The sequence below is a fragment of the Cololabis saira genome, chromosome 9 (assembly GCF_033807715.1).
Source record: "Cololabis saira isolate AMF1-May2022 chromosome 9, fColSai1.1, whole genome shotgun sequence".
NCBI classification, from domain to species: Eukaryota; Metazoa; Chordata; class Actinopteri; order Beloniformes; family Belonidae; genus Cololabis; species Cololabis saira.
The window spans coordinates 20,638,423-20,654,605 of record NC_084595.1 but is presented as its reverse complement, the minus strand read 5'-3'; the positions used below and the strand labels follow the sequence as shown (position 1 = coordinate 20,654,605).

Here is a 16,183-nt window from a genome sequence, read left to right as displayed (position 1 = left end):
TATGGGAGGGGGGGCAACTTCTTATAATACATATAATATATACATGTACATGTATGCATATAAAAATATATGTGTATGTATATATATATATATATATATATATATATATATATATATATATATATATATATATTTACAGATAAAATAAATATATATATATATAAATATTTATTTATGTATAAATAAAGATCTATATGCGTGTGTGTGTGTGTGTGTGTGTGTGTGTGTGTGTGTGTGTGTGTGTGTGTGTGTGTGTGTGTGTGTGTGTGTGTGTGCGCGCGCGTTCGTTTGTGTAAATGTGACAAGTCAGTGAAACAACCTGATCTTGATTAGCAGGTTACTGAATGACATAAGAAAATGCATTTTTAGGTGTTCCCAGGCCCTCCTGCTGGTCCTTAGGCTCCTTATAGTCGTACCTTTGTCAAAAATATGGGTGTGATGAAAACAAAATAAACAAGAGAGACAGAACTCTGTGTCCAGAGGACCATCTGCAGAACGCCATCTAGTGGACGACTCTGGAGCAACAGGCTTCAGCGTCTCAGTGGGCTGCAGGGTGTTGGCCAACTGTAAGATCTCCATCATGATTATTTCATCTTTCTATGTTTGCAACAAGGGGGGGCCTAATTAAGTCAGGAAAGCTGATTAATTTGTTTTTATAGTACATGAGGACAACAGCTTAGTGCGAATCAGGCTCCATGCAGACGGTAAAGCCCTGGAGTAGCTCTGCACCCTCGCTAGGGTCCTTGGGGGGGACATGGGAGCTCCACGTCTGCTTTGTGAACCTGAAGAAGCCGTCCGACTGTATCCTTCTGGTTATTCTGTGGGTGGGCCTCAGGGAGCATGGGATACAGGGCTTCTTGAAGATGTTTCACCTTCCCACCAGAAAGGGAGGGTGGCATCCTGGATGGAAGGTGAAACGCCAACATAAGAAAAGGAAGTCCAGTTGCTGCAAGCCTTTGAGAGAAACGGTGTGAGAGTTTGGTCCACATTGTGGGTAACAAGTCCGTTTGGTTCCAGGTGGGCAGTAGAATCCCTCAGGGCTGCCCTTTGGTACTGAATGTTTTCATAACAGGAGCAGGAGATCCAGAGGTGGAGTCTTCACTGGTCCCACCTGATGAAGACTGTTACCAGCCGATCTATGTTCTCACCAACGGCCCAAACAACAGGGTCATGAACACAAAAGGCTTGAAGACGCTTCCTCCACGAGGCAGCTGGACTACCAATTAAGTTACAGCTACACTGTGGCGGGACAGGTTCAAAGTATGAGGCTTGTTTGTGTCACGAGCACAAACAATTGTGATTGGTTACTACAAACGCATGGAGTGCTGCTGGGTGTAAAAAAAGAGTATACTTCAGGTGCTCTTCGGCATGGGGATCCAAAAGATTCAAAAACAATTTAGAAAAACCGAGGCACTCAAGAAGTTAGAAAAATATAAAAGGCCTTTATTAAATCATGGCTTAGAAAAAGTTAAAATGCCAACATGTTTCAGCCATGTAGGCCTTCCTCAAGGCAAATAGCAAAGACAGAGGGGTCTCCTTCAGGCAGCTCTTTAAACACAGGTGAGAAGTCACATGATCAGCTCAGGTGGTATCTATTAACCTGGTAGGAACAAACAGCCACATCAATCAGATGCAGAGGAGACCAAACAACCAATCAGCATAAGTAGCAAAGAAAGTAACAAACAGCAACACAAACAGTAATAATACAAAAGACAATCAAAAAAGAAATGATAAAGTAACACTTTTCAAATGCTTTGAAGGCTAAAGAAAACCTCCCAAATGTTTCAAAGCAGGAAAATGGACTAAATTAGAAAAATGTTTCAAGGAAATCTTCTGGCGGGACAGGTTCAAAGTATGAGGCTTGTTTGTGTCCCGAGCACGAACAATTGTGATTGGTTGTTTATGGTATGATGATGGCACGTCAGGGGGGTTGACGCACCACTCTCGTGAACGGGTCCGGTTAGTTGGTGATACAAGCCCTTCAGGGGAGACTGGGAGTGGAGTCACTGCTGGTCCTCGTGGAGGAGCCAGTTGAGGTGGCTTGAGCGTAGAGTTGGGATGCCTTTGGGAATGTCCTACTGGAGAGAGGCCCCAGGGCAGGACCCGGGACACCCTGCAGAGGTTACATCTGGCCTGGGAATGTCTCGGTATTCTCCAAGAAGAGCTGGAGCAGGTGGTGGAGAGGGATGCCTGCATTTGACAGCTAAATGAAACATCAATGATGCACAAAATAAAAGCTATAAGGAAAAATCTGAATTAAAGAATTCCTCCGAACACGAGGTGTGCTAGCGGCGGAACCCACTGGGACCCGTTCAGTCGGACGTGAATGTAAATGGTGGAATGTTGCCGTGGACACTCAGATAGTGCTTCAAACTGTGAGTCGTCCAACAGCTGTGCGACACGTCCTCCTGTTTGTTGCACGCTGTCCTCCGGAGGTCGAGGTGTCAGAGGCCTTTCAGACGCAGACAAATGTCGCCCCGCCTGGTTTTGTATTCAGCTGCATGTGTTGCCGCTTCATCAGAGGCTAATTAACATAACAGGATCCCCAGTGGTCCCGCACCGCTCTTCTGTCTTTACGCAGCTCCTGTTACGCTTTACGGCCTCCACAGCAGGACGCTCCCAACAAGATGCTGTTGTTTCAATCAAGGCCTGAAGTAAAGCGGGCAGCCCGTTCGTAAGTGTTCAAGAGCAGATCTCAGCTGCAGCTTCTGCTCCTCTGCAGAAACGCTGTCAGATGTTTCACGAGCCGTGGAAATCCAAGAAAATGCACTATTTACTTTTGCCTTTCCAGCATCGAAAAGGGAAGATCTACATGTTCCCATCAAGCATCCCAGTGTTTCTTTCTTTTTTTTTTTATGTTGCAAACGCTCTTAAAAACACATGGACATTTTTCAAAAATCTTTACAGGCCAGCAACACCTGGAAAGGCTGAAGTCCGTTCCAGAAAACCAGAAGATGACTGCAAGGTTCCCGGACCCCTGCAGCAACCATGGAACGTGTTCAGGGATCCCTGGAAGACCTTCTATAATGTCTGGAATATTTTCAAGGATCAGGATCCCTCGAGCAACAACTGTAGGAATTTTGTTAATATTAACAGACTTTTTTTTCCCTTCTTCTTTTTAGGTTAATTCAACGTTTCTGAGATTGGTTAGGAACTGATTGTGACGGAGGAGATCCCCGAGATCAACGGTTTGCCGAGTACAGCCCAGATCATCTTGAAGGTCACCAGCTCCTTCAAATGTGACGTCAGAAATCTTTTCAAGGATCACGGATCATCAGCAGATCACCTGATCAGACTAGCGCTGCCCTCCAGAGCTCCAAGGACCCTGGAAACCTTGAAATGATGCCTGAAATCCAAAACTTCATCTGGATTCCTCAAAAAAAAAAGAATAGAAAGGAAAAAAAACTCCAGGAATCTCTTTAATGAGATCTGTAAAAGGTCCTCATAAATCACAGAAAATGTAAAGATCTCTTCACTATATCTAAAATTCATTACAGCAAATTTCCCCAAAAACCCAGTAAAATAAAAACTACGAGAACCTCAGAGGAGACTTTGATCTTACGTTAAAACAATAACTTTATTATTAAAGTTTACTTTAATCAAAACTAAGCTCAACCTCATCGTACTCCTGGCGTCTCCTTCTTTCCACCCAGAAAACCCAAAGATCCAGATCCTTAAAAGACCCCTGAACCTTTTTATCTGGATCTCAGTCTGAGATCTAAGGACGTTTATACACTCCTTAAGATAAAATAAAGCAATATTTTCCCTATAAAATCTTTAGGGTACCGTCGTTTAATCCGTTTAAGGATCTTTGTGGATTTCTCGACCCCATCAAAGACCCAAACCCAAGGGTTTCCTTTCAATAAAACGCAGAACTTCCTCACTGACCTTTGGATGCTTCTTGAACAATCACCCTGTGACCAACTGGAACCTCTGAGATGAACTCCTTCAAACCAGGAACTATATAACGGATGTTTGAAATACCTTGAAGAAAAAAAAAAAACAACCTCCTTCAAGGACCCCTGCCCGCCACATACTTCTTGACACGGACAAGACATTTCACCTGGATCCTCTTGTGGGACCGTTCAGCTTGCTCTCAGCATCAAAGCATTCCTGGCGTGGCAGCGGCGGTGTGGGGCGGCTGCTCGTAACCTCCGCAGTAAATTAAGACGAAGTGGCAAATGAGGCTGCACCTGCAGGACCCGGGACACATGGAGGAACCGTTAAGAGTCGGCGTCTTCATCTGGACAAACAGGCGCGGCGATGTTCAGAGGACTTTGAGGGGTTTTTCTTCCTCAGAAACAAACTTGGTGCATTTAACTGAAAATACCAACAAAAATAACATGTTCTTTTTAAATACTTACTAGGATATTCAAACTGTAAATATTAGACATTATAAGGTCAGGGTGCACAGAAACAGCTTACAGGCCTAAAGAGCTCAGAAACGTTTACAATGTCCCCAAATAAATAGTTATAAATGCCATAAATGTGAATAATGTTATTTTGAAGGTCATCTGGAAGCAGAGTTTAAAAATGAGTAATTTGACTGCACATGGATGGGATCCAGCCACCGTCAGGAACACGGGGACAGCTTTGGTTGTGGTTTAAATAAATCACGGATTGGTTTTTCAAACTATTAAAACTATTTAAATTTAAAAAGTCCCACACCTGAAAAACAGGAGAAGGTTCTCCACCGAGCTGGTGGTTGATTTCACGCGGCGTGTACGATTTAAGAGCCTGTCGGTGTATCATCTTACTGTCAGTTCCCATGAAAGTCAGTTGACTCTGAGTAAACACTGCTGGGCCTCGCTTTCTTCCCTCCCTTCTGTTTCTAAGCCCGACTCTTAGTCAGCATTGCATGAACAAAGAAAGTGGTCGACATTCCTGTTTTTTAAATCTTCGGTCACACCCTGCGAGTAAAAGTGGATCGTACAAACAATGAAACATGATGTAGGCTGTGACATAAATCCAGCGGATTACTAGAGTTTGACTTAATCGCCTCAAAATTCAGCATTCGGGGATTTATGACACGCAAACATGTATGAGTCTGTCTATATTTCACAGTGTTTTAGGACTGAAACCCAGTTGAATTCATCACGGCTCGCTGTGCCGGTGTGGGTTGAGTGTCACTATAAGATCAGGGAAGGTTTCAGGTGGGTGACCTGCAGGTCAGCTTTCATTCCTCTCTTGTTTATAGCTCCTCCGTATGCTGAGCTTGTGCTTTCCTTTTTCTTTTTAATATCAGATGTGATTGTTGTGAAAACACTGTAATCACCCTCATTTTCCCCCGCCGGGAGGATGGAGTGTAACGACCTGCAGGACATGTCTATCACCTGTCACCAGCTCCGGCGGGAGATCCAGCACTTTCACCTGGGCATTTCAAGGCCTGTAACAGTGTAATTGTTACTTAGAGTTCAAGTTTAAACAGGAAAAATAAGCAAAATGAAGTTAAAAAAATCCTGTACATATAAAACTGACCCCAAGTTTGTTGTTTTTTTATTTAAACTTGAATTGTGTCTCATTATTTACTCTCATTATCTACTATTTGTATTTAGGATTTATTCTTATTAGGTCTGATTAGTTCATTGACCAGGTCTGTGATCAATAAATTAATTATTTTTAGCCTTGTCAATCAAATAAAATTGTCCTGAGGACATATGTTACAACCAATAACGTAATAACTGCCAATAACGTAATAATTTTGGCCATTTGAAATGTAATAAGGCCAATAGTGTAATAATGTGCCAATAATGTAATAAAACTTTTGAGCCAATAACGTAATAACTTTTTGCCGATAATGTAATAAGGCATTACATTATTGGCTGGTTATTATGTTATTGGCCTGGTATTAAAAAATGATTACAAAATTATTACATTATCTGCAAAAAGTTATTATGTTATTGACTCAAAAGTTTTATTACACTATTGGCTTTATTACATTTGAAATGGCCAAAATTCTTACATTATTGGCAGTTATTACGTTATTGGCCGTTATTACGTTTTTGGTTGTAACAACATATAACCAATTTATTTAAAAAGCAATCATATTTTAGTTTACCCAAGATTAATGTTTCAAACAGCCAACATGCTGAGAAACAGGCTGATACTTTAAGATCACACCCCACAGCTGAACCACAGCCAAAAACTAACACTTCTGGGGGTTTTATTGTGTTTTTTCCTACACTTTCCCTCGTGTTTTATCCCCTAAAGTGAATGCCACAAGTAATCAGATTACTCCCAACCGTTACCCCCTCCAGCTGGCCTCGGGGGAGGCCCCGCCCCTCCGAGCATCTGCTCGGCCTCCCATTGGCCGGCGGGGGTTTGGAAGCAGCCAATCAGCGGGCAGAGAGCGCGGCCGCTGCGGTTCTTATCAGCGAGGTTCTCGGCTCCGCATCAGAGGGAAGCTGGAACCGCTCTCCGCCTGACCTGCGCTCATCCCGCTGATTAACAGCCAATTAACAACCAATTAACAGCCAATTAGGGCTCCGGGCGGGAGTGTGGCCCGCGCATGTAATTCATCAGAGCCAACGACGCGCTGCGACTCTGCTGGATCTCTGGAGGTAAACTGAGCTCTTTGTTTATGACTGAGACATTAGGGCGATAACTCTTTTAGGTTCCTTCAAATTTAGTGTAACTACTTAACTACATGGGAGGATGGGGTGAAATAAATATCACAATAATGCTTAGATCTACTTTCTGTTTCTATGTAATAAAAAGTTGCTCAAAGTTTGCAGGCTATACAGAATTAAATAAAGTTTTGTCTTGTTTATCATGGAACCTATACGTTTTTTAGCATTAAATCTCGCATTACGCAGTTATGACTAATAAAAGACAACATTTGCTTATTCATCATAATAAGTTCAGAGTCTTTTATGTGCTCCTGAGCCTGACTTCAGAGGTATGAAGACAAAAACCCAGAGTAGAAATCTGATAGTTTTAAGGGACTCAGCACTGAGCTTCAAGTTTAGCTGTTTTTATTATTTTTATTATCAGAGCTCTCGTGTCCAGATCAGATTTAGTGAAAACCGTTCACAGTGAAGCTTAATCAATAATAATAACAGTAACCGTTGAGTTTGGCAAAAAAAAAAAGTTCGACCAAAACCCAGAAAAACTGCTCAAATCAACTTTTACACTCCCTATACCTGTAGAACAAACTTTAAAGTGTTGCGGATATAGTTTAATAATCAATCAATAATAATCAATCGCCTGCATAAAACAAGTGGGGCTCCGAGATTTGTGAGGGACATCAGCTGGAACCTGGACGCACATGAAATAAACCTCCTGTTGATCAACTTTCTACTTTTAAACTCAAAACTGCTGTTATTCATCTCTAACTATTAGGTTAATCGTGTGGTTTGTGGATCAATGGTTATTTGTTTAAATCAGCATGGGCTACGGGGGAAATCAACAAATAAAACCTTAAAAACATCAGTTTACCTGTGGATAATATGTGCACAAAATAAAAGCACATAATGGTCAGAACAAAACAACTCTGAGCAAAAGTGACCTGTCAAAGTTAATAACGGGTTTAAAATTAAAAGACCAATGATGGTATGGCATTGAAATGAACTATTTCCCCGTTTAAGTTTGTCAGTGGTCATTAAAACTTTGATTAAACAAGTACCTAAGAACTTTATATCTTAATACATTTAAAATTGTTTTCAATGTTATATTGTCCTAATGTTCTTTTGTCTTCATGAAATATATTTCTGCTTTTACTATTTAATCTATTTATTTAATCTTTCTGATGCTTCTGTAAGTCTTTAAGTCTTTAAAATTGTCTATTTTTAAAAGTTGCCTTGACTTGCTTTACATTTTTAATCTTTTATTTTCATTATTTGCCTGCTTCATTGGAGACAACCAAAACAGGCTTTAACTGATTTTCACATGTTGGAAATATATAAATGAAGAGTTAATTTAAGACGCCAGACAGGAACTTTGACCAATGTTAAAAAAAAGACACAAAAAAGGCGGTTACTGAAGAAATAATTTATATAAATTTGAACTAAAATATGTATAATAATGTCAGGTAATGTGGTTTTGCGGACGCAGACATGTCGGACACCGCCGGCTGTGAGTTTGAGATCGACGTGGAGAGTCTGGAGACGGAGAGCGACGACGCGCTGGAGCCCTGCAGCCGCCCCGGGGACGAGGGCGCCGGCGGCGCCGAGGGCTCCGGCAAGCCGGGGGACGAGCCGGGAGAGCAGCCGGGGCCCCGCGGCCTGAGCTCCGGCGACCACAGGAAGCTGAGCCGCACGCCCAAGTGTGCGCGCTGCCGCAACCACGGCGTGGTGTCCTGCCTGAAGGGCCACAAGCGCTTCTGCCGCTGGAGGGACTGCCAGTGCGCGAACTGCCTGCTGGTGGTGGAGAGGCAGCGGGTCATGGCGGCGCAGGTGGCGCTGCGGCGGCAGCAGGCGACGGAGGTGAGCCTGGACCAGCACCCAGCACCCAGCACCCAGCACCCAGCACAGAGCACCCAGCACAGGGCGCCCAGTTAGGGTCGCCACCTTTCAGAAATAGAAATAAGGGACGCCCTGATTTCAGCAGCGCAGGAGCCAAAAAAAAAGCCACAAAACTTCTAAACTGAATAAAAATGTGTTTATTTTATATGAAAAAACTAAATGCTTTGATTTAAAGTTTAAAGTGCTTTAATAGCATTGAACTAGCATGACTGTACAGACAGACAACCATACTAGCGACTGAAATATCCTCCTATGCTACGTATGTCCACATCAGCCCAGATGTATAATATAGCCTACAGGTGAAGAATATGGTGTAAAAGTTAATTTATTTCAATAATTCAACTAGAATATGGTGTAAAAGTTAATTTATTTCAGTAATTCAACTAGAATATGGTGTAAAAGTTAATTTATTTCAATAATTCAACTAGAATATGGTGTAAAAGTTAATTTATTTCAATAATTCAACTAGAATATGGTGTAAAAGTTAATTTATTTCAATAATTCAACTAGAATATGGTGTAAAAGTTAACTTATTTCAATAATTCAACTAGAATATGGTGTAAAAGTTAATTTATTTCAATAATTCAACTAGAATATGGTGTAAAAGTTAATGAAAATACGGTACAAATCGTGTCCCGTATTAGTTCAATACGGGACGCAACATTTTTTTCTCAAATAAAGGACAATTCCGTATTTTACGGGACGGGTGGCAACCCTACGCCCAGCACCCAGCACAGAACACACAACACCCAGCACAGAGCACCCAGCACACTCACTGTTTACAAAGCTGCAAAGACCAGAACCAGGCAATAAAATACTATTTTGAAGGGAAAAAAAGATCAAACTTGCTCCCATAAAGTCATATTGCAATATGACTTTATGGGATACCGTGCAATAACAATAATAACAGTAATTATAATAACACTATCACATGCTTTAACAATGCACCTTCCAACAATAATCATGTCTGCCTTATTCTGCTGCACCTTTCACTTTAAAAAAAAAATTGTATATTTGTTATTTTATTTAGAGCCGTCATTTTTCTACCTCATATTGCTGCACCTTTCAGTTTTTTGACTGTATATTTGTTAATAAGTGCCACATCTGTTTATTTACTGTTTTCTATTTTTAAATCTGGGTACAGTGAGCGAAATAACCAGAGTCAAATTCCTTGTTGGACAATGTTCAAACCTGGCCAATAAAGCTGATTCTGATTCTGATATTTAAAGAAGGCTTCACTTAAAAAAAAAAAATTAACTTATTACCTGTCATATTACGGGTTAAAATAAGTCCATGTAACTCAACCAGGTGACCTTATTAGAGCATAAATGACTTCAGTAATATACAGTACTGCCAAAGTCTTCCTTATGCTGGTTTTGTTTTAAGTATAAATGAAAACCCTTGAGCAACATCAGCTTCAATATTTTTATCTAGAGTTTTTGACATTGACAGCGCATTTTTTAGGAGGATATTTTACTCCTTTTATTCTGGTCTCCAGGGTCATTCGGCCCTCAGATCAAGAACAGATTCCTGCTTATTGTCAACCTAAACCATTTTAACAAACTGCTTAAAGAAGCACAAGATGATCTCGGTGCCAAAATGCAGGAAAACTAAAATCCACCTGATCCTGCTGATTTTATCTTTTTAAATGGGCCTTTCTGGTGTGTAGCACTGACTTGTAATATTTTTCTTCTGTGGTCTGTAATTGTTGATGCTGGTTGTACGAGAAACAACTCCTCTGGGAGAGTAAAACAGTTGTTGGCTGTTTTTGAATACTTGGCATCTACCATCGACAAACCTGCATCGCTTGACCTGTAGCTGATAAATATACAAAATTAAACCACACAATGCTACAGAAAAAAAGCATGTCATGTCTGTACAAGTGAAAGTTGGTATTTGCGGTCCCTCAGAAACGAGGCCTTTACCAGCAAATTATCAGGTTTGTTAGCGACAGTAGAAGGAAAAATTTTCCAAAAATATACAAATGTGAAAAATAACCGTGTAGCCTTAAACTTTTTTATCTGAGTTTTACGCAGAACAGCACATTAAAAAAACAACTATCTGAACTTAAAACACCACCAGCTTGCTTTGAAGTAAGAAAGCTTAATTTCTCCAACATGAAGTTTTACTTTGATGTTTTTTGGACGCTTGCTGAACATAATAGCCAGTTGAGATGCAGACATGTAAGACAGCAGACCTGAAACAGGTCCGTCAGGTGGGGAGGAACGTCGTGGGGACGCAACGAGGGGGAGGACATCTGGATCTGGAGGACCGCTGCGGCACAAACGGAGGGACAGTTTTACCCAATAATGACGTGTAGACGTGGCGTTGGACGTTAGCTTTTTTTGTCGTCCTGTCACAGTGGCTGGTGGACCAGGAAGCTTGTTCTCTCTCCTTTTTTCTTCTTTTCAAAGACCAGCCACTTCTGCCGGCGTCATGTGACTACACGGGAAGAATGACATAATACATTATTTGATAATCAAGCCTAATTATTTATCCATATGAGACGCTTTATTTAAGCTAACAACTAAAGGACCAGCTTGCTGCCAGTCCAAATCTGAAAGTGCTCCTTCCTTTTTAAGGATTGTGGGAATTTCTAAACGGCTCATCCATCTCCAGACTGCTCACTGCCTTCGTGGCAGCTGTTTCCTCGCCGACTTCCCCCGAACGGCCGTGGATGACTCGTAGACGTCACTTGTTTTCGACTTCAGGCTTTTTAACAGTAATGCTGTTTAGTAAAAAAAAGAAAAAAATAATTTTTAAGGCAGAAGCTTTTATTTATTTATTTATTTTGTTTTATAAATTCACTTTTTCAAACTTGTCTGAAATAGATGCATGCTTCCATATTAATGTACATTTGCTGGGCAGTTTTTATTTATTTGAGATTAAGTTTTTCCACATGCAGTACATCGATCTGCTGTGTTGAGCCGCTGACATTACTGTTCTGATGGTTTCTGACAGTCCGGCACGTCTGCTGATGCCACTCGGTTGAGCCTTCGGAGACTCTTATTTTAATTTGGAATGAAAAAAAAATAAATTTAATGTGTCAAAAAGTTTAGTTTTAGGTCCAGGTGAAAAAGATGTTGCCGTCAGATTTGAATGTTGTTAGCAATTTTTTATTTCACTGAATTTAAATCTTCTAAAAGTAGCAAATCAAATTATTTTTATTTGCAAAATAAAAGCTTATTTTCCCCAACTAATTAGTTAGGAAAAACAAAAGCTTTTGGATACTGATAGCAAATTTGCACCTATTTTGGGTTCATGTATCCTTGTTTTTAGAAAAAGAAGGTGTAATGTTCACATATTCCCACAAATATATATAGAGAGAGTGTTATAACTTTATTCCTGTCGGACCGTTAGAGTTTGTGGACATGCATCCAGGATTGGCTGCATACTTCGTTTTAAATGGTAAAAATCTTAAACATATTTAAGTTCAAATTAGTTGGTGGATGTGTCTGTTGATTTAAAAAAAAAAAAACAAAAAAAAACTGCTGTGTACAAGGATCCTGTTTTTATAACTGAAAAACATCAAAAGTCCACAGTCAGAGCCATATTTCACGTGAACAGCCAATAAAACCCTGGTGAGCCAAACGGAGCGGGTGCAGCTGTGACAAATCAGTTATTACTAGAGGACCAAGAAAAGCATCCTGACAGCGTGATTTAATGACTTTATTTTCTTCTCTGTTCTTTATCTTAGGATAAGAAAGGGATCTCTGGGAAACAAATTCCAGCAGAGAGGAGGATTTATCAGCGACACATTCGACCGTCCACCATGCTCGCTAAAAGCATCCTTGAAGGTAATGAGCAAACCAGATCTGACGCCAACATTTCAGTTGCTCTCTTTTGGAGTTTTTCATGTCTTTTTTAGGTTTCCCTTCAATCTTCTTCTTTTCCCTGAAAAGTGTCTTTTTTTCCTTTTTTTGTATACAGCAAACTTTTGTCTTGTGGATTAAGTTTACAGTCTGTATTCTTTATATTCTGCTACAAGTTGCACAGATGGACTATTTCTTGGATATGGGCAATCTTTTCTTACAAACTGTCCAAACCGAGGACAAGGCTCTTCGTCCGTAATCGCTTGTTTCTGTCGTACGTGGATAAAACTTAACTGTGAAGTCGCTGCATTTCCGTTTTCTCCGTCTATGAAGCTCATTTTACCGGAGTTGGGGTTGCCGTGGCAGCAGAGAAGCCCAGACCTCTGTTTCCCATCCAGCTCCTCCAGCTCTTTGAAGCGACGTAGTGTGTTCAGCATGTCCTGGTTCTGCCCCTGAACCTCCTCCCAGCTGGACTCCCATCCAGGGAGAGAGGAGACACCCAGACAGATGCCTGAACTACCAAGGCAGGTGCTCGGTGGTGAGGAGCTCCGACTCTCCCCCGAGTCTCCTCTGAGTCAGAGAACTGCTCCTCCTATCTCTGAGGCCCCGCTTACACGTAGCAAAAATGGTGGTGTTTTCATGCGTTTTGGCCGTTCGTTTACACGAAAAAAAAGCTCAAAGTCACCAAAAACGATCATTTCTGAAAACTCCGGCCAAAGTGGAGATTTGCAAAAACTCTGTCTTCACGTTTGCTTGTAAACGGAGGGAAACGGACATTTAGGGTTCAGAACGTCACATCATGCGACAGAAACGTCACCAGCGTCATGTGTGCGACCTGTTTACAATTTGTTTGGCCACTGTAGTTACTCGTGTCATTTGGTGATGGTTTTTTTCCAGGATTCTGATTGGCTAGCATGACTTTATGCTTCTCGTTACACTGCCGCCTGTAGGTTTGGCTGCTCATAGCACCTTAACAGCGTATTTATGCGGGTTCGTGGAAATGAAGAGATTTTGAAAACGATCTGATGTAAATGATGGTATTTTTCAAAACGTAGAGGGGGAAATATCGATTTTTGTAAATACCCTGCTATGTGTAAACGTGGCCTGAGTCACCCTGCAGAGGAAACTCATTTCAACGCTTGTATCCGTGATCTTGTTTCTTCGGTCGCGACCCTCGATTGGTGACCCTGAGTGAGGCCAGGAACATAAATGAACTGGTGACCTGAGTCTCTGTGTGTTATCTCCACATTCATTCCTGCGCCGGTCCTCCACCCCGATCCAGGCCTCATGTTTGTCCTCGACGGATTAGTCCCTCCAGTAATAATGTAGCTGGATGTCCCCAAGCCCATATTGCCCCCCCCACGATGTAGAAACCCAGGCAGAACTCTGGCCTGTGACCCCTTGGTGGGTTCGGGGGGGCTGACACGCTGGTGCAGTGGTCTCCACGAGCGCAGATAGGATGATCCGCTGTGACGACCCGCTTAAAAAGAAAATAAATTCAGATATGTGCACGTTGTAGTGTAACAGAGTTGGAAAATCCCACTTTAATCATTTTTATGTTTATATGTTTATATTTTTCAAATTCTATTTAGGGATCTTATTTATCATTAATTTATTTTGTTGAATGTTTGTGAATTTTATCTAAATTAGTTGTTTTATTTTATTGTTTTTATTTGCGTCTTTTGAGGAAACTGCCTTTTTTTTTTTTTTTTTGCCTTTCTGTTTTGGTAGTAGTTTGATAAAGAGGAAAATCAATTAAATTGGTGAGAGTGCTGCGTTGCTCTGATGAGTGGAGCAGGAGTTTAAAAGAGGGTCCAGAAGATTTATTTATGTATTTTTCTGTCTTCTGCAGAATTAAATGTAGCAAAACCAACTTATGACTCATCATTTCTTGCAACGGATCCAAACCTGTTACAGTAGGATGATGGAAACACATCATTTACCGTGTATATTTTTTTGACAGGATACCGTCCGGTGCAGCCCGACCCGTTCCTGGCAGCCAACTCGTCTCTCCCTCCACCGCTGAGCGATCGCATGAGGAAGAGACGGGCCTTCGCTGACAAGGAGCTGGAGAACATCATGCTGGAGCGCGAGTACAAGGAACGAGAGCTTCTGGAGGGCAACCAGACGGCCAGCAACCCACTCCTGTTCCCCGGCGGCCTGGCTCACCGCGCGGCCGAGTACGGCTCTTACAAGACGGCGTACTCGCCGGCGTCGCAGGTGGAGCCCCAGCCCAACTTCCTGGGCCCCAACTGCCTGGATCTGTCCATGCAGTACTCCGCCGGAGCCGCCAACGTGGAGCTCATCTCCTCCAACGTCAGCGTGGCCACCACCTACCGCCATTACCCCCTGCAGCCGTCGCGCGGCGGCTTCATGATGTGGCCCCGCGCTTCCAGCAGCCTGGGCGACGCCCTGCTCTACCAGCAGTGTCTGTTCAACGCCACGGCGGTACAGAACATGAAGCCGGGCGCCGTCTGGGAGCCCAAGGCCATGCCTGCCGAGAGCCAGCCGCCGGAGCAGGAGACGGCGGCCGCTCTCAGCGCTAAGGTGGAAGGATCCCGAGCCGCCGCCCCGCAGGACTCACCGGCTTCCCAGCGGTCAGACCTGAAACCCCCCGGCGGCCCCCCGGGGGGCCAGAGGGAGTGCTCGGCCTTCTCCCCACCCAGGAGGAGCTCCAGCCAGGTCCTGAACAAGCTGAGCAGCAAGGACAGACTCTCCATGAAGATCAACTCCTTCCACTCCCTCCTCCAGAACTCTCTGAGCGAGAAGAGCGGCGCCGGGTCCGGGCCGGAGCTCCGGGCTCCGTACTGCAAAGAGCTGCTCGAGGAGGCGGCTCGCAGGTTCAGGGAGGGAACTCCCAAGGACATTCAGGCGGCAAAAATCACAAACCGCTATGGCAAAGACTTTCTCTCCAAACCTGTGGGGACCAAGATGGCGTCCGGCGAGTCGCTGTCGTTCTCTGTGGAAGCCATTCTGAAGCGGCCGGCGCCCGTCATGAGTCGAGCGTTCCACTGACGAATCCACGGGTCTTCTGTTGCGCTGTAAACATCACGTTTGTCTCCCCGAGGAGATTAACGGTGACCCACGTTCACGTGCAGTTTCTCTTCTATTACTTGTGCATGTTTGAATAACTTTATTGAGTAGAGTATTTAAACATTATCCCATGTTTTTTCCCTCATGTCAATAAACTTTATAAGACTGAACTCTTTCTATAAAAGGTCTCAGATTTCATTTTCTGCTCACGTTACGACACGTTTAACTGGGAGCAGGTTTTTATTCTGGTCATAAACTCATCTGCGACTTGAATGACTGATTTCACGTCCGTGCTGATTAAAACACGCCGCTGTTGCTCACGCAAGCACACGATGTGCACTTCTGGATTTAGGGAAACAAAAGTTTTTATGCACTAACATTAAAGTGTTTCTTGGCTTGACATTTAAAGTTATTAAAAGTTTAAAAAATCTATTGAATATTACTTTATATTAAGCGCATAAAGAAAACAATGATTTTTATTCTGATTATTTTAATTAAAATGCAGCTCCAACTCTGCTGTTTAGATCTGTGCTGTATTAAAGTAAATAAACCTCCAAGGTGATTATTTAAATCAAATCTTTTTTTTCCTCCATTGAAAACAAGATACTGAGATAAAAGTACTATTTGAATAAAGAACAAAAACTATTTTCAGTAAATTGTAAAGTTTAATTACATATTTTTCCTTCAAAACACAAGTCAGCCACTTCATCTTTCATCGCAAAATACAAACATTTAAAAATTCAAAAATACATTTCCATGTTCAATGTTTGTTAATCTGTGCATGTTAATTCAAACTGAAATTAAAGGTTAGTTAATATTTGATCAAAAGTAAAGAAAAAAGAGAATATTTTAAATCATGGGTTCATGATGTTGAAA

At 42.2% G+C, this 16,183-nt stretch overlaps 1 protein-coding gene across 1 annotated transcript; it reads left to right on the top strand.

Annotated features, from left to right (window-relative positions):
• Positions 1-6,407: 6,407 nt before the first annotated feature.
• Positions 6,408-15,472, top strand: dmrt2a (doublesex and mab-3 related transcription factor 2a). The gene is made up of 4 exons (XM_061730729.1): positions 6,408-6,560; positions 8,053-8,423; positions 12,160-12,259; positions 14,238-15,472. The coding sequence occupies exons 2-4, from the start codon at positions 8,055-8,057 to the stop codon at positions 15,287-15,289; spliced, it is 1,521 nt and encodes a 506-aa protein (XP_061586713.1). The 5' UTR covers positions 6,408-6,560; positions 8,053-8,054; the 3' UTR covers positions 15,290-15,472.
• Positions 15,473-16,183: the final 711 nt, after the last annotated feature.

Excerpts from the sequence above, each read along its gene's own strand:
- dmrt2a (XM_061730729.1), top strand. The coding sequence starts at position 8,055 with ATGTCGGACACCGCCGGCTGTGAGTTTGAGATCGACGTGGAGAGTCTG. Across the intron at positions 8,424-12,159 it reads GGCGGCAGCAGGCGACGGAG|GATAAGAAAGGGATCTCTGG; the intron begins GTGAGCCTGGAC and ends TCTTTATCTTAG. Across the intron at positions 12,260-14,237 it reads CGCTAAAAGCATCCTTGAAG|GATACCGTCCGGTGCAGCCC; the intron begins GTAATGAGCAAA and ends TTTTTTTGACAG.